This window comes from Coregonus lavaretus, assembly GCF_964263955.1.
Source record: "Coregonus lavaretus genome assembly, chromosome: 25".
NCBI lineage: Eukaryota > Metazoa > Chordata > Actinopteri > Salmoniformes > Salmonidae > Coregonus > Coregonus lavaretus.
Window position 1 is genome coordinate 521824 of NC_140012.1, and position 25149 is coordinate 546972.

Consider the following 25149-nt stretch of genomic DNA (forward strand, 5'->3'; position numbering starts at 1 on the left):
TCCTGAGCTACAGGCAGTTCGATTTGGGTATGTCATTTTAGGCGAAAATTGAGAAATGTAAGAACTCTCAAGAGCAGCCTGATTTGGTCCTATATAAACGTCACAAAAAATGAAGCACAGAGCAGGATGGATGATGCTAAGAGGGGTTACTTTGCTGATAAAATTATTGAGAACAAAAATCATTTAAGGAACTAGGCTGTAGTAGTACTACCAAAAACAAACTAAACAGTATTGGACTGAACATCAGGAGGGAGATGATATATGAAAAAGCAGAGGTTGCCAATGAATTCAACTCTTTTTTTACTTCTGTTGCAAGCAAGCTGGTTAGCAATCTGCCCACCAGTTCTAGTTTGTATGGAAACGACCAAGTCAAGAAGTATTATGCCGAGTTAGGCGTTCAGCCAAACTCTTTTTGTTTTGCAAAGGTAGCAAAATAGCCAGTATGCTAGCAGAGCTTAAATGCTCCAAAGCCACAGGCCTTGATAATATTCCTGCAAGGTTTCTTATAGATTCTGCTAAGCAAATTGCCCCTTGTATTACGCATATCGTTAATCTCTCTCTTGAACAAGGCATCTTTCCCAGGGACATGAAACACACTAAAGTTAGAGCTCTGTATAAGAAGGGGATACATTTGACCCTGGGTATTATAGGCCTGTACCTATCCTCAGTATAACATCAAAGATCCTGGAGAGAGTTGTACATTAGCAAATTTATGAATATGTCAACAAAGTCTAATGTCGGGTTTTAGAAAATCATACTCCACTGATTCATGTATATTTTACTTGACTGACTTCATCAGGAACAAGATTGGTGAGGGAAATCTCTGTGGAATGGTACTGCTTGACCTACAGAAGGCCTTTGATACAGTTAACAACTGCCTCCAAACTGGAGGCACTGGGGATAAGCAGTATCCCTCTAGGCTGGGTAAAGTCCTATTTATCAGGTACGGAGCAAGTAGTAGAAGTTAATGGTTCACTGTCTCAGTCAAAACCAATGAGTTGTGGCGTTCCGCAGGGGAGCGTGTTTTTACTGTATATTAACAATATGAAAGAAGCTTGTTCTTGCCGTTTTTTTCTTTATGCGGATGACTCTACACTTCAGGTGTCTCACAAAGGTAAAACTATGTTGGAGAGCATACTTAGCACAGAGCTTACTAACATTAACAAATGGCTTGGAGATAATAAGCTATCTCTGCACTTAGGTAAAACTGAGGCAATTCATTTTGGATCCAGACCTAAATTGAGTAGGTCCTCTGAAATCAGAGTGGAGTTAGGGGGTGAAGTGCTGACTACTAAAGCCTCTGTTAGCTACCTGGGATGCACCCTTGATGGAAGCTTGGGAGGTGTGAGCATAGCCACTAAAGTGCTAGGGAAGGTTAATGCCAGATCTACGTTTTTGGCTAGAAAGTCCAAGCTGCTTGATAAGGACTCCATGAGAGTGCTGGCCACTGCCCTCATTCAATGCCTGGTTTGGGGGCTTATCAAAGCTTATGAAGGGGAAGCTCCAGATAGCCCAGAATAAGCTGATCAGGGTAGTGTTGAAGGTGAGTCTACATACTCACATAGGCAGAAGTTGCTTTCAGGAACTCAACTGGCTGCCTGTTGAGGCTAGGGTGTCCCAGATTAGACTGGGTTTGGTTTACAGGAGTATTTAAGGTTCTGCGCACAGATATCTAACTGATTACTTTGCCCGTGTTAGGGATGCACACACTCACAGCAACAGATCATGTGTTACTAATGTGTGCTTATACAGGTTCAGGAGTAATGCTAGGAGCCTCAGAGTGGAATGAGTTGCCTCTGCCCATAAAAACGACGTCCTCTCTGGGCAGCTTTAAAAAATAAAGTAAAAAACTGTTTGATGTCTTCTGTGCCCATATGAATGAAACCTATGATGTAACTGCAATTATGAGATAGATGTTCTTCTTCTTTGTTTTTTTGTTATATTATTCAACCGTGTTCAATCTTGCCTAGCCATCTTGTTCCAAGAGGACCACAATGGAAATAAGTCCCAGACATTATTGTGTGTTATCCTCGACGATTTTACTAATGTGCATGTATGGCTTTTTCAAGTTTTATGTGTGCTTGTTTTTTTTAAATGGTCGAATTAATAAACTAAACTAAACTCCATGGAAGATTACTTCCATAACTACTGCTGTACACACCTTTTCTATTCATATACTGTCATTACACACCATTATATGTAAGGGAAAATCAACTAGGGGCTATGCGTTCTATGGAAAATAATGAACAACATAGGACGTGTGTTCCAGGACACTCTAGCGGAGTGGATGTAACCTTCCATGGTGTTGCATTATTTTTTAGAGAATGCATAGAGCCCCGACACCATCATTAAGTTTGCTGTCGTACGGCGGTAGGCCTGATCACCGATGACGATGAGACAGCCTATAGGGAGGAGGTCAGAGACCTGGCAGTGTGGTGCCAGGACAACAACCTCTCCCTCAATGCCAGAATATTTTATACCATGACTATAATTTAACACATTTGCCGCTAGAAATGTGTTCATTTGCAGGTAGCTACAGTAGTTGCCTTGGTAACCAAACAAACAGACTTGCTAGTTTAGCTAAGCAAACCATCAGTCCTAGCTTGCTATTATGAAAATCGAATTCAACAATGCCAAAAATGTTTTCAATTCGACTTTTGCTTTCAAAAGCAGCTCAAACATAGAATATGTAACAATGCCATTGAATTCTACCGTGCTGATATACCATGCGTTATTTAAGCAATAAGGCCAGAGGGGGTGGATACAGCCCTTAGCCGTGGTATATTGGCCATATACCACAAACCCCCGAGGTGTTTTGTTTACCTTTTTTGTATATATCCATAAAAATGATGCCAGCCGATTCATCACTTCGACTAGTTGAGAAACGATGCCTGTCTGTCTCGTCCCGACTCCCGACTTGTTCATTACTATGGGACAGCAGGAGATCGAATTTGAATATTGAAACAATGTTGCAAATGTCGGAGAGACAGACAGCAAGATTTATACAAACCTCCGCTGTTGAAAACTAAATGTTAGTCTAAAAGAAATATGAGATCATGTCTAAATGCTTTTCATAGTGGAGATTAAGTTGATAAATTGCTTGGCTGGGCTGATGAGACAGTGGATTGCACAGTCAGATGGAACAGAGTAAATAGGCATTTTAACATTTACATTTACGTCATTTAGCAGACGCTCTTATCCAGAGCGACTTACAAATAGGTGCATTCACCTTATAGCCAGTGGGATAACCACTTTACAATGTATTTTATTTTATTATTATAAAAATAAAAATAAATGGGGGGGGGGGATTGGGGTAAGGGGGGGGGGTAGAAGGATTACTTTATCCTATCCCAGGTATTCCTTAAAGAGGTGGGGTTTCAAATGTCTCCGGAAGGTGGTTTTAACTTCATAGATTTAGCCGGTGGTAACTTGTGGAATAGACACCGGCTGGAATGCGCTTTTAACCAATCAGCATTCAGGATTAGACCCACCCGTTGTATGAAGGGAAATAAAGTACCTCTAGAATTCCCTCAAGCCAATCAGAAACGAGTATTCAACAATGCCATGGTTTAAGTATATATATTTATATACATTATGTGTGTATATACTGCATATATAATTCCAGTATATGACATTGTTCGTTCTGATATTTTTCTGGATTATGTGTATTTCGCTGCACCTGTGATAACATCTGCAAATCAGTGTAGGCGACCAATAAACTTTGATTTGATGTATAACCTTTAAATGCTTCCAGTGCTTCAGTATTTTAACAGCAGACTATTTTCACACATGGCTTTGTTTAGTGACACTTTTACTGGGCCTTTAAAAGGTGGTAACTCAGCGAAATTATGTATTCAGATATTTGTTTCCTTACCCCGTAAACTGTCTATGGACTAATCTAAGGAGGTAGGTAGGCCTCCCTCTGCAACTGGATCCTGGACTTCCTGACGGGCCTCCCCATGTGGTGAGGGTAGGCAACAACACAGCCGCCACGCTGACCCTCAACACGGGGGCTCCTCAGGAGCACGTGCTTAGTCCCCTCCTGTACTCCCTGTTCACCCATGACTGCGTGGCCACGTACGACTCCAACACCATCATTAAGTTTGCTGACGACAGGACGGCGGTAGGCCTGATCACAGACGACGATGAGACAGCCTATAGGGAGGAGACCAGAGACCTGGCAGTGTGGTGCCAGGACAACAACCTCTCCCTCAATGCCAGCAAGACAAGGGAGCTGATCGTGGATTACAGGAAACGTTGGGCTGAGCAAGCCCCCATTCACGTTGATGGGGCTGTAGTGGAACGGGTCCTTGGTGTCCACATCACTAAGGATCTATTATAGTCCAAACACACCAACACAGTCGTGAAGAGGGCACGACAACGCCTCGTCCCCCTCAGGAGGCTGAAAAGATTTGGCATGGGCCCTCAGATACTCAAGAAGTTCTACATCTGCCCCATTGAAAGCATCTTGACTGGCTGCATCACTGCTTGGTATGGCAACCGCTTGGCATCCGAATGCAAGGCGCTACAGAGGGTAGTGCTTATGGTCGAGTACATCACTGGGGCCGATCTCACTCCCATCCAAGGACCTCTATACTAGGTGTTGTCAGAGGAAGATGCTAAAAATGGACAAAGACTCCAGCCACACAAGTCATAGACTGTTCTCTCTGCACCAAGTCTGGAACCAACAGGACCCTGAACAGCTTCTACCCCCAAGCCATTAGACTGCTAAATAGTTAGTTACCTTTTTTGACTCATCACATATGCTGCTGCTACTGTTTATTATCCATCCTTTTCCATAGTCACTTTGTTCCTAGTTATTTTTTTACATTGTAGAATAATAGTGAAGACATCAACACTATGAAATAACACATATGGAATCATGTAGTAACCAAAAAAGTGTTCAACAAATCAAAATATATGTTATATTTGAGATTCTTCAAAGGTAGGGGGGGGGTATACAGAAGATAGCCCTATTTGGTAAAATACCAAGTCCATATTATGGCAAGAACAGCTCAAATAAGCAAAGAGAAATGACAGTCCCTCATTACTTTAAGACATGAAGGTCAGTTAATACGGAACATTTCAAGAACTTTGAAAGTTTCTTCAATTGCAGTTGCAAAAACCATCAAGCACTATGGTGAAACTGGCTCTCATGAGGACTGCCACAGGAATGGAAGACCCAGAGTTACCTCTGCTGCAGAGAATAAGTTAATTAGAGTTACCAGCCTCAGAAATTGCAGCCCAAATAAATGCTTCACAGAGTTGAAGTAATAGACACATCTCAAAATCAACTGTTCAGAGGAGACTGTGTAAATCAGGCCTTCATGGTCGAATTGCTGCAAAGAAACTACTACTAAAGGCCACCAATAAGAAGAAGAGACTTGCTTGGGCCAAGAAACACGAGCAATGGACATTAGACCGGTGGAAATTTGTCCTTTGTTCTGGAGTCCAAATTTGAGATTTTTGGTTCCAACCGCCGTGTCTTTGTGAGACACGGTGTGGGCGAACTGATGATTTCCGCATGTGTAGTTCCCACCGTAAAGCATGGAGGAGGAGGTGTTGTCACGACTTCCTCCGAAGCTGCCTCCTCTCCTTGTTCGGGCAGGCTTCGGCGTTCGTCCTCACCGGCCTTCTAGCCACTGCCGCTCCATATCTCATCATTCCATTTGTTTTGTCTTGTCTATTACACACACCTGGTTCATATCCCCTCATTAGTACATGTATAAGTGTTCCCTCTGCCCCCCTTGTCCTTGTGGGTGATTGGTTATTGTGAGGAGAGAGTAGCTCGGTTGAGCTACGTGTATTTTGTATTGCCGGGGTATATTTTCCCTGTGCTTGTTTTGTTCCAGTGCGCCTGTTTTGCGCACTGGACTGTTTGACGCTATCCAGCGTAACCATGTATTCTGTGATTTACCCTCCTGCGCCTGACTCCTTCAAATCACCTATCACAGAATCACCCACCCGCTATGGAGTCAGGGGGAGAGGAGCGCATGCCTGGAGTCATGGCACGGGTCCAGGAACATTCGACGATGTCAGCCAGCTTGGGAGAAGCGATGGATCGGGTTCTCCAGGTCGTCCAACGCCTGGAGAGGAGAGAACCCAATCTTTCAAGACTAGCTGGGCGACCGGATCCAGCCACCCACACCCCAGCACCCAGAGGGATCCATATATCCCGACCACGGGAGTTCAACGGGACAGCTGCTCTCTGCTAGGGATTCCTCCTACAACTAGAGCTCTATTATTCCAGCATCAGCCCGACCCCATCGGAGCGGGAGAAGGTGTCGCTTTATTGGCTTTGCCAACTACTATCAGAGGTTTATCCGGGGCTTTGGCAAGGTTGCAGCTCCCATTACATCTCTGTTGAAGGGTGGGCCGTCCCGGCTCCGCTGGTCTGCTGAGGCTGACAGGGCCTTCTGTAACCTGAGGGGTCTGTTCTCCTCAGCCCGGTACTGGCCCACCCCAATCCATCACTACCGTTCGTAGTGGAGGTGGATGCTTCCGAAGTAGGGATAGGCGCTGTCCTGTCTCAATGCTCGGGCACGCCACCCAAGCTCCGCCCCTGTGCCTTCTTCTCCAAGAAGCTAAGCCCGGCAGAACAGAACTACGGCGTTGGTGATCGGGTGCTGTTGGCTGTTGTCCGAGCTCTGACCGTGTGGAGGCACTGGCTCGAAGGTGCGAAACACCCTTTCCTCGTCTGGACAGACCACCGTAACCTGGAGTACATCCGGGCAGCGAGGAGGCTGAATCCTCGCCAGGCCAGGTGGGCCCTATTCTTCACCCGGTTTGATTTCATTCTATCATACATCCCGGGTACGAAGAACGTGTCACGGCTGTATGACACAGATGAGAGGCCCAGAGACAACACCCCCATACTCCGGCCTCCTGCAATGTGGCGCCGGTAGTATGGGCGATGGACGCGGATATAGAGCAGGCGTTACGCACAGAGCCATCTCCACCTCAGTGTCCAGCTGGGCTGCAGTACGTGCATGCTCTTGTCCGTGGCCGTCTGATCTACTGGGCACACACATAACCCTCTTCTGGTTACCCAGGTATCAGTCGTACAGTGCGCTACCTGACCGGAAAGTACTGGTGGCCTACCTTGGCTAAGGACGTGAGGGTGCATGTCTCCTCCTGCTCGGTGTGCGCCCAGAGTAAGGCACCTAGGCACCTCCCAGCGGGTAAGTTACAGCCCTTACCAGTTCCACAACGACCATGGTCTCACCTTAGTATAGATTTCCTTACTGATCTTCCCCTCTCTCAAGGTAACACCACCATCCTGGTCGTTGTGGACCATTTTTCCAAGGACTGCCGCCTCCTTCCTCTGCCCGGTCTCCCCATGGCCCTGCAGACTGCGGAGGCCCTGTTTACACACGTCTTCCAGCACTACGGGGTACCAGAGGATATAGTGTCTGACCGGGGTCCCCAGTTCACATCCAAGGTCTGGATGGTGTTCATGGATCGTCTGGGGGTCTCAATCAGCCTGACCTCTGGTTTCCACCCCGAGTCTAATGGGCAGGTGGAACGGGTAAATCAGGATGTGGGTAGGTTCCTGTGGTCCTACTGCCAGGACCGGCCGGGGCCGAATATGCCCAGAACTCTCTCCGTCACTACTCCACTAACCTAACGCCATTCCAATGTGTTTTAGATTACCAACTGGTTCTGGCACCGTGACACCAGAGTCAGACCGAGGCTCCTGCGGTGGATGACTGGTTTCGGTGCACAAAGGAGACGTAGGACACTGCTCACTACCATCTCCAACCTCAGAAGGCCAACGCTGACCGCCACCGCAGTGAGGCCCCGGTCTTCATACCGGGTGATCGGGTCTGGCTCTCGAACCGGAATCTGCCCCTCCGCCTGCCCTGCCGGAAGCTGAGCCCGCGGTTTGTGGGGCCGTTCAAAGTCCTGAGGAGGATCAACGAGGTTAACTATAGGTTATTACTCCCCCATGATTATCGTATTAACCCCTAGTTTCATGTGTCTCTCCTCAGGCCGGTGGTGCGGAAGGTCCCTCTGCCTCCTCTGGACATCGAGGGGACCCCGGCATACTCCGCCTTCAGTACCTCGTGGAGTGGTAGGGGTACGGTCTGGAGGACTGGTGCTGGGTCCCGGTGAGGGATATCCTCGATCCCTCCCTGTTGCGGGATTTTCACCATCGCCATCCGGCTCGCCCTGCTCCGCGTCCTCCTGGCCGTCACCGAGGCCGGTGTCAGCGCCCTGCTGGAGCTGCGCGTCAATGGGGGGGTACTGTCACGACTTCCTCCGAAGCTGCCTCCTCTCCTTGTTCGGGCAGGCTTCGGCGTTCGTCCTCACCGGCCTTCTAGCCACATGCTGCTCCATATCTCATCATTCCATTTGTTTTGTCTTGTCTATTACACACACCTGGTTCATATCCCCTCATTAGTACATGTATAAGTGTTCCCTCTGCCCCCCTTGTCCTTGTGGGTGATTGGTTATTGTGAGGAGAGAGTAGCTCGGTTGAGCTACGTGTATTTTGTATTGCCGGGGTATATTTTCCCTGTGCTTGTTTTGTTCCAGTGCGCCTGTTTTGCGCACTGCACTGTTTGACGCTATCCAGCGTAACTCTGTGCTACGGAATAAACTCTGTATTCTGTGATTTACCCTCCTGCGCCTGACTCCTTCAAATCACCTATCACAGGTGTTATGGTGTGGGGGTGCTTTGCTGGTGACACTGTCTGTGATTTATTTAGAATTCAAGGCACACTTAACCAGCATGGCTACCTCAGCATTCTGCAGCGATACGCCATCCCATCTGGTTTGCGCTTAGTGGGACTATCATTTGTTTTTCAACAGGATAATGACCCAACACACCTCCAGGCTGTGTAACGGCTATTTTACCAAGGAGCATGATGGAGTGCTGCATCAGATGACTTGGCCACCACAATCACCCGACCTCAACCAATTGAGATGGTTTGGGATGAGTTGGACCGCAGAGTGAAGGAAAAGCAGCCAACAAGTGCTCAGCATACGTGGGAACTCCTTCAAGACTGTTAGAAAAGCATTCCAGGTGAAGCTGGTTGAGAGAATGCCAAGCGTGTGCAAAGCTTACTACAAAATTCCATAGGTGTTATTTCGTAGTTTTGATGTCTTCACTATTATTCTACAATGTGAAAAATTGTAGAAATAAATAAAAACCCTTGAATGAGTAGGTGTGTCCAAACGTTTGACTGGTACTGTACATATCTACTTCAATTACCTCATACCCCTGCACATCGACTCGGTACTGGTACTCTGTGTATATAGCCAAGTTATCGTTACTCATTGTGTATTTAGTATTACTTTTGTTATTACTTTTCTATTATTTCTCTATTTTCTTTCTCTCTGCAAGAAATTGCCTTCAGCAAGCACACTAATAAATAAACAGAGGGCTGTATTTGAACAAACCCAACGCAATGGTCAATCTTAGCGCAGCCGCATGGCGCTGTTGAGTTGTGGGTGTGTCAGAAATACTTTAGCTATTTTCACAGCGGAATCATGAGCGCAATAGCTGCCCGTTGCGCGAAAGGGCTGGGTTCTGATGAATAAATAAGTTGTAGATGTGAATAGGGCTTGACCACTCACTGGCCAATCAACGTTCGCCATGGCTAAATACTGCATCAAGTTGTCTCAAGTTGTGTATGCTATTGATGGTCTTTGCGTTTTCATCAACTCCAATTCGTCTGGAGGGCACAGAATATTCTCATTTTTTACATTTTACATTTTAGTCATTTAGCAGACGCTCTTATCCAGAGCGACTTACAGTTAGTGAATACATATTTGTTTTTATACTGCCCCCCCATGGGAATCGAACCCACAACCCTGGCGTTGCAAACGCCATGCTCTATCAACTGAGCTACATCCCTGCCGGCCATTCCCTCCCCTACCCTGGACAACGCTGGGCCAATTGTGCGCCGCCCATGAGTCTCCCGGTCGCGGCCGGCTGCGACAGAGCCTGGATTCGAACCAGGATCTCTAGTGGCACAGTTAGCACTGCGATGCAGAGCCTTAGACCACTGCGCCACTCAGGAGTACTCATCCTAGTCCATTGTGGATTGATACCATTTATTAAATAGCATAGAGTAACAAATAATAGCAACAGTAGAATGCATCCAGTTTAGCTAAATACTGTATGTTTGGTGTGTTTGCAGTCCACCTTGTTCTAGTTGGCTTCAACATATAGGCCTAAATATTTTTACGCATCACAATCACTGAATAAATAATATTATGCTCCTGTAAATATTATTGTATGTGCCAGGCTTATTCTCAATAGCCAAGATTAAAAAGACGCAACAACCCATTGCTGTTGAACCAGACTTCATTATAGTAGGGTAGCCTACTCTGCCCTACAAAGCAAAAGTAATTTGCTAAAAAATGAATGATTTACTTTTTTGATACATTAAACATGCTTTATCATGTGGACACATACACTACATGTGGACACCTGCTTGTCGAACATCTCATTCCAAAATCATGGGCATTAATATGGAGTTGGTCCCCCCTTTGCTGCTATAACAGCCTCCACTCTTCTGGGAAGGCTTTCCACTAGCTGTTGGAACATTGTTGAGGGGACTTGCTTCCATTCAGCCACAAGAGCATTAGTGAGGTCGGGCACTGATGTTGGGCGATTAGGCCTGGCTCGCAGTCGCCGTTCCAATTCATCCCAAAGGTGTTCGTTGGGGTTGAGGTCAGGGTTCTGTGCATGCCAGTTAAGTTCTTCCACACTGATCTCGACAAACCATTTTTGTATGAACCTCGCTTTCTGCACTGGGGCATTGTCATGCTGAAACAGTAAAGGGCCTTCCCCAAACTGTTGCGACAATGTTGGAAGCACAGAATCGTCTAGAATGTCATTGTATGCTGTAGCGTTAAGATTTCCCTTCACTGGAACTAAGGGGCCTAGCCCAACCCATAAAAAACAGCCCACATTTGTCCTTCAGACTGCCAGCTGGTGACACTGACAGCCACATACAAATAAATCTATGAACACAAGTTTTTCCATGATGGGCATATGGACATGTACATGGAGGGGGTTTTACGCACATAAAACATGGGCTGTCTGCTCACTGTTTTGCTACTGCCAAATGTGATCAATTTTTTATTATATATATTTTTTTTTTCTCTCCCCGATTTCGATCTTGTCTCATCGCTGCAGCTCCCCAACAGGCTCTGGAGGCGAAGGTCGAGTCATGCGTCCTCCGAAACATGACCCGACAAACCGTGCTTCTTAACACCCGCCCGCTTAACCCAGCCGCAGCAATGTGTCGGAGGAAACACAGTTCAAATGACGATCGAGGTCAGCCTGCAGGAGCCCGGCCCACCACAAGGAGTCGCTAGAGCGCGATGAGCCAAGTAAAGCCCCCCCGGCCAAGTCCTCCCCTAACCCGGACGACGCTGGGCCAATTGTGCGCCGCCCTATGGGACTCCCGATCACGGACGGTTGTGATACAGCCCGGGATCGAACCCGGGTCTGTAGTGACGCCTCTAGCACTGCGATGCAGTGCCTTAGACCGCTGCGCCACTCGGGAGGCCCCCCCAGACTGAACTACAGTCTGCTTTCATTGTTCTGCAGAAAACTCTTATAAGTATTGAATGTGGGTAATACAAAGTATATGTTGTTTTCTAGAGCGCACAATAATGACTCAAGTGTTCCATGAGCATATGTGCACTGTGCTTCACGGCTGGATAGGCTGCGCTTCCACTCTAAAAATCCATGCCATTACCAACCGTGTTACCGCTAGGACCTGCTTTCGATGGGTCAATTTTGCACTTGTTTTTAAGGACACACCTCAAATATTGCCACCCTTCTCATCTCAGCGAAAGCGAGATGATGCTAGACAGGTAAATTGCCGAACCTGGTGCAAGTGGTGGGATATGCCAGAGTGCCAGTTGTTACATGCCAAAATTGCCAACTAACATGCGTTTGACAAGAGCACTGCCTTAGCGCCAGCTGAAAAAGCCTAGAGTCTGTGATGGTGAAACAATTTAATATCTAATAATAATAATAATAATAAATGCCATTTAGCAGACACTTTTATCCAAATCAACTTTCAGTCATGTTTGCACTGCATACATTTACGTATACATTTCAACATTCTATTTCTATGGTTAACATACTATACTTAAACAATAAGTCCAATGGTATATTTAGTGACCACAGAGAGTCAGGACCTCAGCTTAGACTCTCATTTGAAAGATGGTCAGAGGGCTAGAGCAGTTTCCTAAATGGTACTGACAATGCACCTTTTAAAGGCACTATCGCATTCATGGTAAGCTCTGCGGAGTCAAGTACAATGCGCTTGTCGCGTACTCGCCTTTGATTTAATTCTGGACCAAGTATCCCCTGGGTGGCAGCTAAGGACAGAGTAAGTGGATCGTAACCCCAAGAGACGGAGCTAGAGAGGAGTGAAGTTTGACTCACCTCACTGATAAGGTCTGTGGCCCTCTTGGAGCCCTCCATCTGGATGGCCCCGGTGCTGATCCAGGCTACACCACGCAGGTAGTTCAGGTCAGAGCGGTACACTTTCTAAGGGCCACATGCATGCACACACACGCAAGCGTGCACACACGCACACACAAACAAAATGATCGGTTTAATACTCAAAGTAGTGCACTGCTATCTAACAAACTATCGAACACAGTACACAAAAGAGTTTTCAATGTGCTTTGAATGTTCTTTGAAAACTGTTGGGAATATCTTTTATTTGACTGTCTTATTGTTCTAGAAACGTTCTGACATGATAAAAGTTTTTTATATTTTAATTCTATATCAAAATATGATTAACTGCGCAAATAGCATCTACAGTGGGAGAAAGTTACTGGTAAGCTGGGTTGTATTCATTGGAGTACACTGTAGAAAACCATAGCATAACGTTTTTCAATGAGAACAAGAGTTTCTTATTGGACAAATTCAGGTCCCTACCAGTTTCGGCCATTTGGTTCCTAGTGAATACACCCCTGGTGAGGGGATGTTGTTACCTCGCTCTGTAGTTGGTAGGCTCTCTTAGCGGCCTGCACCTTCATGTCATCAGGCAGACTGGTGTACTGGTGGAGTGTAAGCCGGTAGTCCTGCTCACTGGCCAGGGCCTGGGCTTTTTTAGCATGGGCCACCTCCAACATGTCCATAGAAAGATGGTACTGAGAGCGCTTATTCACAGAGTCCTGCTTATACTTGATCTGCAAAATGAGAGAGAGAAAGAGAGAGGGAGAGAGAATACAATTCGATAACACTGTATACTCTAACAGTGCATGTCCCCATTCAGCACTCGCACTACACCATTTCAATACACTCAACATTTAACGTTTTGCAGTCTTTTTCAATCCATTTGTGATTGAGCATCAGGGTGTGCACATTTTGTCTCTAGACCAACACAAACACACCTGATTCAATTAATCAAGGGCTTGGTAATAGTTTAATCAGATGGATTGTTGCTGGGCTAGAACACACCCCTGGGGGTTTCCACCAGGAATTGGTTGAGAAACACTGCCTTACGGTGTGAAGTGTATTAATCTACACTCCGATCACTCCCTTTCATACTACACCCTATACTCCCATATTACTCTCATACAAACCCATTGCTCATGTTGAGCTGGTACTCACGTCACTCTGCAGTTTGCTGGCATTCACAGAGTGAGACATGTTCATGTCGTCCTCCAGTCCCTTCAGTCCGATCATATGCCCCTTGGTCTTCTCAAACTGCTCCTTGTACTTGTGCTATAACAAATGTTCCATATACGTACAGTATGTGTTATGTACTGAATGTTCAGATGTTTCGCCGAGAGGATCACTTTGGAAATACGTGTTTAAATAATGCTTTTAAATTATATAGTCTGGAATCAAATGCACATCTTGTTGATGCATGTATTATTTTACCCAAAAGTATTCAGACCCTTTACTCAGTAATTTGTTGAAGCATCTTTTGCAGCGATTCCAGCCTCGAGTCTTCTAGGGTATGATGCTACAAACTTGACACACCTGTATTTGGGGAGTTTCTCCCATTCTTCTCTGCAGATCCTCTCAAGCTGTGTCAGGTTGGATGCACAGCTATTTTCAGGTCTCTCCAGAGATGTTCGATCGGATTTCAAGTTTGGGCTCTGGCTGGGCCACTCAAGGACATTCAGAGACTTTTCCCGAAACCACTCCTGCGTTGTCTTGGCTGTGTGCTTAGGGTTGTTGTCCTGTTGGAAGGTGAACCTTCGCCCCAGTCTGAGGTCCTAAGCGCTCTGGAGCAGGTTTTCATCAAGGATCTCTCTGTACTTTGCTCCATTCATTATTCCCTCGATCCTGACTAGTCTCCCAGTGCCTGCCGCTGAAAAACATCCCCACAGCATGATGCTGCCACCACCAGACTTGAAGCTTGGCATTCAGGCCAAATAGGTCAATCTTGGTTTCATCAGACCAGATAATCTTGTTTCTCATGGTCTGAGAGTCCTTTAGGTGCCTTTTGGCAAACTCCAAGCGGGCTGTCATGTGCCTTTTACTGAGGAGTGGCTTCTGTCTGGCCACTCTACCATAAAGGCCTGACTTGGTGGAGTGCTGCAGAGATGGCTGTCCTGCTGGAAGGTTCTCCCATCTCCACAGAGGAACTCTGGAGCTCTGTCAGAGTGACCATCAGGTTCTTGGTCATCTCCCTGACTAAGGCCCTTCTCCCCCGATTGCTCAGTTTGGCCGGGCGTCCAGCTCTAGGAAGAGTCTTGGTGGTTCCAAACTTCTTCCATTTAAGAATAATGGAGGCCACTGTGTTCTTGGGGACCTTCGATGCTGCAGAAGTTTTTTGGTACCCTTCCCCAGATCTATGCCTCGACACAATCCTGTCTCGGAGCTCTACAGACAATTCTACAGGATGCACAAGAGCTTTCTACAGGATGCACCAGAGCTCAATTTCGAGTCTCATAGCAAAAGGTTTGAATACTTATGTAAATAAGTAACCTGTTTTCGCATTACCATTATGGGGTATTGTGTGTAGATTGATGAGGGAAAACATTTATTTAATCCATTTTAGAATAAGGCTGTAAAGTAACAATGTGGAAAAAGTGAAAGGGTCTGAATATTTTCAGAATGCACTGTAAAATACATACAGCATGTTTAATTCATGAAAATATTGTTTTTCATGGTCTTTCTTTATATGCAATATAATAACATTATATATGATGTAAAAGAAGACTCACGCCACTAAGTATGTTCCCAGATGCTTTGGCTGACTGGAAGGGAATGGCATCCAAACGGAGCTTGTAGCCACCATCTCTGATTTTAGTCCACGACTCCTTATAGCGGGTCTGCCAACACAAACAATTCAGTCTGTAAACCACCGGCACAAATGGAGCCAATGATAAGTAATCAGAACAAAACAATCCACATTTGCTTGACTTCTCAGCGAAACCAAGTGAGAGATGAATGGGTAAATGAATGGATCAATGGATGGATGAATAGGCAGCACTCTATTAGAGCCCTGACCTCACTGATGTTCATGGCATTGAGCTTGGCCTGCACGTGTTCAGGCAGATCTCCGGAGAGTGTGTAGTTGTGCTTCACATGTTCCCCCTTTTCCCTGTACAGCCTCTGAAAAGCAAGAGGATCACATCAGGTCAACCTCGTTGCGATCACAAAACCATTCTACAGTCCTACAATGAATTATACCTTTTCTGGTCTGAGAGAAATGATATGTTCAGGGCTATATTTCTTTGTTGTTGCTATTTTCACAGCAGGTAGCGCAAAATGGTTTTGATAAATAAATAAGTTGTAGGTGTGATGAGGGCTTGACCACTCACTGGCCAATCAACGTTTTTCCATGGCTTAATTCTGCATGCGGTTGTCTCAAGTTGTGTATGCTATTGACGGTCGTTGAGTTATCATCAATTCCAATTCGGCTGGAGGGCACAGAATATTCTTGTCCTAGTCCACTGTGGATGGATACTGTTTATTAAATAGGATACAGTAACTAATAATAGCAACAGTAGTATGCATCCTGTTTTGCTAAATATGTTTGCTGTGTTTGCAGTACAAATAGTTCTAGATGGCTTCAACATGTAGGCTCCTATAAATTGTATTGTATGTGCAAGGCATCATCTCAATATGAAAGATATATACCCTGTTGATATGACATAAAAATAAAAATAAACATGATTCCACTTTGACATTATGGGGTATTGTGTGTAGGCCAGTGACAAACAAAATCTAAATGTAATCAATTTTAAATTCAGGCTGTAACACAACAAAATATGGAAAAAGTCAAGGGGTATGAATAACCAGATTATTCTAGTTGGGTAATACACACACAGGTGGACAATTGTCGTAATGGATTTTGATGGGTGACATTTTAAAATGGCCCTAGTGATCAGGGCTTGTGAGTTATTGAGTTTGTTTAAAAAATAACTAACACAGACAGGCGAGGAAAATTCCAACTATTTACAAGGTAAGTGATGTCATCTCAATGGATAAAGAAATGCATTGCCTTAAGATGACCACCAGGGTGTACCCTTTCCATAGATACAAATGTTTTGCATTTTTGCAGCACTTGACCTCATTGATCATATTCATAATGCATGATAAATAGCCTGTGGGGGGAGGGGGGGTGGGGATGCATGCTTATGGCGTTGCCAGCAGTAAGATTTGAGTTCGATTCCAAAAAGGAAATCGCTGTAGCTTTTGAATGGTATGTCATTTATTAAAATGTTTGACCGTAATAGACGGAGTTAGTGCACATGGGTTATCGGGTCCAAAGCAACCGCCCAGAGTTTAAGTAGTGTCGCTTTTTAGCCCCTATGTATAGATGACTGGTGGGCTTACGTCTAGGGCCAGTTTGTTGCTGAGTTTGGCCTGGACCATCTCGGGAGTGTCCTCCACGCTGGTGAACTTCAGATCGCTGACATGTTGACGGTACTTTTTCTGGAAAACAACACAGATGAAGCACAGTATGTGAAATGAATAGTAAATTAAATTAAATCAAACTTGATTAAAAATGCATTTAAAATCTAAACACACTTTACAGTAAAACAATAAAATAAAAGACGTTAAAGCAAATAAGAGCTAGTGTCACGACTCCCTCCGAAGCTGCCTCATCTCCTTGTTCGGGCTGGCTTCGGTGTTTGTCGTCACCGGCCGTCTAGCCACTGCTGCTCCTCTTTTCATCATTCCATTTGTTTTGTCTTGTTTTTCACACACACCTGGGACATATCCCCTTATCAGTCTCAGTATAGATTCTTCAAATAGCCACCCTTTGCCTTGATGACAGCTTTGTTTTTTGTTTTTAAGGGAGTAGATCAGCTTAATATTGCAACTTCCATCAATGTAATTGTCTGCATCACTTCCAATCCCCCATGTTTATATATATATATATATATATATACACAGTGGGGAAAAAAAGTATTTAGTCAGCCACCAATTGTGCAAGTTCTCCCACTTAAAAAGATGAGAGAGGCCTGTAATTTTCATCATAGGTACACGTCAACTATGACAGACAAATTGAGAAAAGAAAATCCAGAAAATCACATTGTAGGATTTTTAATGAATTTATTTGCAAATTATGGTGGAAAATAAGTATTTGGTCACCTACAAACAAGCAAGATTTCTGGCTCTCACAGACCTGTAACTTCTTCTTTAAGAGGCTCCTCTGTCCTCCACTCGTTACCTGTATTAATGGCACCTGTTTGAACTTGTTATCAGTATAAAAGACACCTGTCCACAACCTCAAACAGTCACACTCCAAACTCCATTATGGCCAAGACCAAAGAGCTGTCAAAGGACACCAGAAACAAAATTGTAGACCTGCACCAGGCTGGGAAGACTGAATCTGCAATAGGTAAGCAGCTTGGTTTGAAGAAATCAGCTGTGGGAGCAATTATTAGGAAATGGAAGACATACAAGACCACTGATAATCTCCCTCGATCTGGGGCTCCACGCAAGATCTCACCCCGTGGGTCAAAATGATCACAAGAACGGTGAGCAAAAATCCCAGTACCACACGGGGGGACCTAGTGAATGACCTGCAGAGAGCTGGGACCAAAGTAACAAAGCCTACCATCAGTAACATACTACGCCGCCAGGGACTCAAATCCTGCAGTGCTAGACGTGTCCCCCTGCTTAAGCCAGTACATGTCCAGGCCCGTCTGAAGTTTGCTAGAGTGCATCCAGAAGAGGATTGGGAGAATGTCATATGGTCAGATGAAACCAAAATATAACTTTTTGGTAAAAACTCAACTCGTCGTGTTTGGAGGACAAAGAATGCTGAGTTGCATCCAAAGAACACCATACCTACTGTGAAGCATGGGGGTGGAAACGTCATGCTTTGGGGCTGTTTTTCTGCAAAGGGACCAGGACGACTGATCCGTGTAAAGGAAAGAATGAATGGGGCCATGTATCGTGAGATTTTGAGTGAAAACCTCCTTCCATCAGCAAGGGCATTGAAGATGAAACGTGGCTGGGTCTTTCAGCATGACAATGATCCCAAACACACCACCCGGGCAACGAAGGAGTGGCTTCGTAAGAAGCATTTCAAGGTCCTGGAGTCTCCAGATCTCAACCCCATAGAAAATCTTTGGAGGGAGTTGAAAGTCCGTGTTGCCCAGCGACAGCCCCAAAACATCACTGCTCTAGAGGAGATCTGCATGGAGGAATGGGCCAAAATACCAGCAACAGTGTGTGAAAACCTTGTGAAGACTTACAGAAAACGTTTGACCTGTGTCATTGCCAACAAAGGGTATATAACAAAGTATTGAGAAACTTTTGTTATTGACCAAATACTTATTTTCCACCATAATTTGCAAATAAATTCATTAAAAATCCTACAATGTGATTTTCTGGATTTTTTTTTCTCATTTTGTCTGTCATAGTTGACGTGTACCTATGATGAAAATTACAGGCCTCTCTCATCTTTTTAAGTGGGAGAACTTGCACAATTGGTGGCTGACTAAATACTTTTTTCCCCCACTGTATCACATACACATATACATATACACATATACATACATACACATACACATCCTTTAAAAAATATATATGTTCCCCTTTATTACTTTCCAACCCCACCACCCTTTCCCTACTTGGAGTAAACTAGTGAACAACAATGCTTAGGCCTCTACTTCCAGCTTATACTTACTATATACATTTTATGGACACAGTCAATTTTACAATAATTATATTTTGTTTGTTTTTTCTCCTGAACTTCTTCTACTCTCAACCTCTCCAATCATCATGATGATGTCCATCCGGCTTGCTTCTATATGCCATACACTTATTATGGACACAGCGTGCCTACACTATTAGTTATCTTGTTATTATTTGTTGTTAGTTGTTATTAGTCCCATCCTTCAACTCCATTCAACACCACCCATCTATCTCTTAACACCATCCATATAGGATTTCTATTTGCCATATATTTTTCAACTGTACTGTGATTTTTTACAAAAGCTCTGAACCTTTCTATTCTCATTGTTTCTACAGATTGTGAATTGAAAATAAACATTTTTGCTAGTATTATTATATTATTGATCGATTGACTATGACTTTTCAGATCTCCCAGTAATGCTATTTGCAAGGTTTGCACACTCTTGGCATTCTCTCAACCAGCTTCATGAGGTAGTCACCTGGAATGCATTTCAATTAACAGGTGTGCCTTCTTAAAAGTTAATTTGTGGAATTTCTTTCCTTCTTAATGTGTTTGAGCCAATCAGTTGTGTTGTGACAAGGTAGGGGGGTATACAAAAGATAGCCCTATTTGGTAAAATACCAAGTCCATATTATGGCTGGAACAGCTCAAATAAACAAAGAGAAACAACAGTCCATCATTACTTTAAGACATTAAGGTCAGTCAATACGGGAAATTTCAAGAAGTTTCTTCAAGTGCAGTCGCAAAAACCATCAAGCGCTATGATGAAACTGGCTCTCATGAGGACCGCCACAGGAATGGAACACCCAGAGTTACCTCTGCTGCAGAGGATAAGTTCCTCAGAGTTACCAGCCTCAGAAATTGCAGCCCAAATAAATGCTTCACAGAGTTCAAGTAACAGACACATCTCAACATCAACTGTTCAGAGGAGACTGTGTGAATCAGGCCTTCATGGTCGAATTGCTCCAAAGAAACCACTACTAAAGGACACCAATAAGAAGAGACTTGCTTGGGCCAAGAAACACGAGCAATGGACATTAGACCGGTGGAGTCCAAATTTGAGATTTTTGGTTCCAACCGCCGTGTCTTTGTGAGACGCGGTGTGGGTGAACGGATGATCTCTGCATGTGTATTTCCAACCGTAAAGCATGGAGGAGGAGGTGTGATGGTGTGGGTGTGCTTTGCTGGTGACACTGTCTGTGATTTATTTAGAATTCAAGGCACACTTAACCAGTATGGCTACCACAGCATTCTGCAGCGATACACCATCCCATCTGTTTTGGGCTTAGTGGGACTATCATTTGTTTTTCAACAGGACAATGACCCAACACACCTCCAGGCTGTGTAAGGGCTATTTTACCAAGAAGGAGGGTGATGGAGTGCTGCATCAGATGACCTGGCCTCCACAATCCCCTGACCTCAACCAAATTGAGATGGTTTGGGATGAGTCGGACCGTAGAATGAAGGAAAAGCAAGTGCTCAGCATATGTGGGAACTCCTTCAAGACTGTTGGAAAAGCATTCCAGGTGAAGCTGGTTGAGAGAATGCCAAGAGTGTGCAAAACTGTCATCAAGGCAAAGAGTGCCTGCTTTGAAGAATCTGAAATATAAAAAACTTTTTTGGGTACTACTTGATTCCATGTGTTATCTCATAGTTTTGATGTCTTCACTATGATTCTACAATGTTGAAAATAGTAAAAAATAAAGAAAAACTCTTGAATGAGTAGGTGTTCTAAAACATTTGACCGGTAGTGTATATCTGTACCACCACCCTGTAGTAGCTGTTATGCAATGATACATGCTGCACTTTCACAACTGCATCCAGGTCTTTCCACCATTAAAATGAGCATACTTCCTTGCATTCTATATACTGAACGTCATATATATATAGTCTACTTAAGTATGGAAGTATGCGATTCTTAACACAGTCATGCAGTATGTTCTCTATTCCCCTGTATATCAAGTGTTTTAGTTTGGTGCAACTTAGTATTTCCAGCAGTGAACGAAGACCTCATTGACCTAATATTGAGCATTCTTTTCTAGGTTAAGGATTTAAATGTTACCTCGCTAACGAGCTCTCCAGCCTTCTTTGCGTGTTTCACACACAGGAAATCTGCTGCCACCCAGCCCACACCCTTCATCCAGTTCCGATCCGACCTGTACTGTTTCTGAATACACAAAAAAGGAACAGCTCTCATGCCAGTTCGTCATTTTAAATACTAATTTGTTCTTAACTGACTTGCCTGGTTAAACACATGCTAAGTTAATTAATACATGAAATACAATTCCATTAAAAGGTGCATTCCATCTGTAACATTTCCATATGCAAATAACCTTCAATGTCTATGATATAATGATATGTGTATTTAGGGTAAAGGAGAAAAATGCCAGCAGACTTTCCTGGTGCTTTAGTTGTTCTGATGCTGCATTCATAACGGAGTTATCAGAGGAACGATTGTCAACTTGGAGCAACAACTTGGGAGTGTTCACTTGCTTCGAACTCGTTGAGAACACTAACGACTAACTAGCTACAGCAAACATAAACTACAAATACAGCTATCACGCGGCTCGCAATCAAATTATAGTGTTAAAAAAACATAAATAGATTGTAAAAAAAATAAAACATGTTTTGTTGTATTTAACTGCCCAAAAATGCTGTCATCAAAGTAATTTCCATGGTAGTAGGTGACGTCAGCGTTCAGCATATAGGGAAAGTCAGGGATCAGACTTTTGATGGATTTGTATTTACGACTTGGAAGCTGGCATGAGCGTTTTTCTGATTTTATATTTACTATTACTCCGATAGGCTGTGACAGCATGTGACTTACATGATTGAGAGTGCTGGGAAATGTGGTCCCAGCAGGTAAAACTTACATCACTCAGTAGTCCGTAGGCCTTCTTGGCCCAGGCCACCTTCATGTCGCCGGGCAGGGTTGTGTACTTGTGCAGGAAGGTCCTGTAGTTGGTCTCGGTTGCCAGATCCTGGGCCTTCTTGGCGTGGGTCAGGGTCAACATGTCCAAAGAGGCACTATGCTTGGTCTTAGTGTCCTCGTACTCCTTTCTGTAATGGCGATCACTCTGCAGCCGGGTGGCCAGAGCCGAGTGGGCCATCTGAGAGTCGTCAGTGACCGTCTTCACCCCGATCATCTTCCCCTTAGCCTGCTCGTACTTCTCCTTGTATTTCACCTGGCCAGTCAGAGATTTCTCATTAGTGGCCGTTAGAAGAGATCCTTTAAAATGACATTTAGCCCCACCCCTAACACTAACTTCTGGGACTAATCCCTGCCTACCATACCCTTTCTGATTGGTGTTTTGACCAACCACATCCTTTATAAGGATCTACTTAAAATTAGCATTTGTGATAATGTTGCTGCTCTTCTTGTATCAATGCATTTCAGTGAGTCACAGAGATACTTAGCGTAGTGCTATGCCTGGTACCTGGTCAAATAAAGGTTCATAAATACATAAAGAGGGTAACTCACGTTACTGGCCAGGTCTCTTTTAGCCTTGGCTGTGAGGATGGACAGGGAGTCCATGCGCAACTCAAAGCCCTTCTCTCGCTGTTGCTCCCAGCTCCTCTTATACACTTTCTGAAATGAGAACAAGAGCAAATGATGAAACATGTTAACAGACAGACATGAATTGTAAATTGCCCTGAGCTGTGTTCTAATACTCATACTAACCGCACTAACCATACTATTTGTGACGTAAATTGAGTATGTAGTATGCTTATTGGTCATAGTATGGATATAGTTAGTATGCCAAAAGATCCCGGATGTCGTAATAAATTCGCCTGAATACGACGTATACAAGCAGTGGACACCATTTCCGTGCTTTTAGGGCCCATAATACAATTCTTCAGAAAATGGGCGTGACTTCACAACGTTTTCAGATTTGAAGAAAATGGAGGAAAATATGCAGCCGAAGTCCGACGAGAGCGGATACAAATTCATTGCTTTAACTAATCATGACAAATGTTAAGAAAATGTTGAGCAATGTAATAAAGTAATGACTTTTCAAATAAGTTACGTTACACGTTATGTTGGCTGACAATTTGTTAGCTACACTATCCTTACGAACCGCATAGCATTATAGCAGTATGTACCGGTATGTTAGCTAGTTACCTAACGTTAGTTGGCTACTAATACATTTAACTTGCCAGGCAGTATATTAAATATAATCTAACTAACTAACTACCCAACGTTTATTGACTTGATTATTCATGTCATTCTTAGCTAAGTGGTATAGTCGTTATATACTCAATCGCTCAACACCCTTTGAATATGGCCAGTGTCAGTAAACATCTGCAAAAACATATATTAAAAAATTGCTGCCAGAAGCACAGTTACAGTCACCAACACTCTGGATAGCATAAACAGCCTAACCAGCTCTTCTAGGGCAAGTAAAATGGTCAGAGTGAGGTGTTCTCTCATTTGTGTCTGGAAATAGCTAGCAAGCTAGCCAACGTTAGCCAGTTAGCTTGGGTGCTTGACTCTGTTGTGAGGTCAGAACGCTCGGATCAACCCTTCTCCTCGGCCAGAGCGTCCAGTTACGCGCTCCAAGAGCGAAACGCTCTGAATTTACGAATGGACAATCTGACAACGCTCTTGATTTACGAACGCCCAGAGCGCACTCTGAGCGCACTCTGGCACTACAGATTGAATTTACGAACACAACCGAAATCGTAAAATGTCTAGCTAGTCTTTTGTTATGCTAACAAGCTAGCAAGAGGTTGCATAGCAACAGCATCAACTTCAGGTAGACAGGGGAAGCACAACTGAAAGGATACCGTTCGTTTTCAGTATACTAAAATTAACTAATAGTATATAGTATGTAGTATATACTCATTAAATATGTAGTATACACTATGTTAGTATGGGTATTCGAACACAGCTCTGGTCAATCAGAGCTTGTACTGTCTGCCTGTCTGCCAGAGTCCTTACCCCACTGAGGAGGTCTGCATTGGCTTTGGCCTGCCTGAAGAGTGGCTCATCTTTATCCATGGTGTACTGGTGCATCATCTGCTCGTTGCCCGCCTTATACGTTAGCTGAAGGGAGAAACAGCCAATCAAACACCAGCTGACTGAATACAGCCAATGAGAAATGAGCAGGACAGGGTTATAGCAAATGAACAGCCAGCCTCACCTTGCTCTGCAGCTCCTGGCTCTTCTTGGCGTGTTTGATAGAGGGAGTATCTGCCACCTGGGTGAACTTGACGTTCTCCACATTCTGACGGTACTTCTTCTGTGAGAGGAAATAAAATGAGGAGTCAACACTAAAGAAACAAAATAATAAATATAATAATATACACATTCTCTACCCTATTATACTGACATCACTGAGAAGCTCTCCAGCCTTCTTGGCTTGGGTCACATTCAGACATCCATCAGCCTCCCAGCCAACTCCCTTCATCCAGTTCAGATCTGAACGGTATTGATTCTGAGAGTGAGAGACAGTGAGTGAGTGAGTGAGTGAGAGAGAGAGCGAGGAGAGAGACCGAAAAAGAGACAATTCACAATTCATTCATATTTGATAGTAAACACTAACTTGAATAACACCCATATAGATATTTTCCTAAATCCGTATTCACCTTCCCCTTGCTCTCCCGACCCTCTCACCTTACCTCAACCCTGAAGATCTCAAGTCAATTCAAACATACCTTATGACTGTTCAATTATAAGACCAAAACTGTCTGATTATTACCACTTTAAATATTGGCACTCAAATTCTATTATCTTCATGAGAGGATAAGCTGTTCATTTTAGTCTATAAAACACACATAGACCTCTCCACCAACACCAGTGGCCCACCCCATGGCCCACCAATCTCTGCCTCACCTCGCTCTGCAGGTTATACGCCTTTTTGGCCTGCTGTACTTGGATGTCGTCGGATAGGATGGTGTAGTGGTGGAGCTTCGTCCTGTAGTCCAGGTCGCTGGCAAGGGCCTGGGCTTTTTTAGCATGGCTCAGGTTGAGCACGCCCATCGACATGCTGAACTGGGACTGGTTCTCCTTGGAGTTCTTCTTGTACTCAATCTGTTGGGATTGTTG

General features: G+C 44.3%; 1 protein-coding gene across 1 annotated transcript in view; it reads right to left on the minus strand.

Annotated features, from left to right (window-relative positions):
• nrap (nebulin-related anchoring protein) overlaps positions 1 to 25149 on the minus strand; it is a gene marked incomplete at both ends in the record, with an annotated part of 172762 nt that overhangs the window by 55827 nt on the left and 91786 nt on the right. The window contains 13 exons of the mRNA XM_084141430.1: positions 12419 to 12523; positions 12976 to 13173; positions 13598 to 13711; positions 15166 to 15273; positions 15452 to 15556; positions 16784 to 16882; positions 21163 to 21267; positions 21974 to 22285; positions 22582 to 22689; positions 24043 to 24147; positions 24245 to 24343; positions 24434 to 24538; positions 24937 to 25134. Of these exons, the coding sequence (XP_083997556.1) occupies positions 12419 to 12523; positions 12976 to 13173; positions 13598 to 13711; positions 15166 to 15273; positions 15452 to 15556; positions 16784 to 16882; positions 21163 to 21267; positions 21974 to 22285; positions 22582 to 22689; positions 24043 to 24147; positions 24245 to 24343; positions 24434 to 24538; positions 24937 to 25134 (1761 nt within the window). The remainder of the gene's footprint in view (positions 1 to 12418; positions 12524 to 12975; positions 13174 to 13597; positions 13712 to 15165; positions 15274 to 15451; positions 15557 to 16783; positions 16883 to 21162; positions 21268 to 21973; positions 22286 to 22581; positions 22690 to 24042; positions 24148 to 24244; positions 24344 to 24433; positions 24539 to 24936; positions 25135 to 25149) is intronic.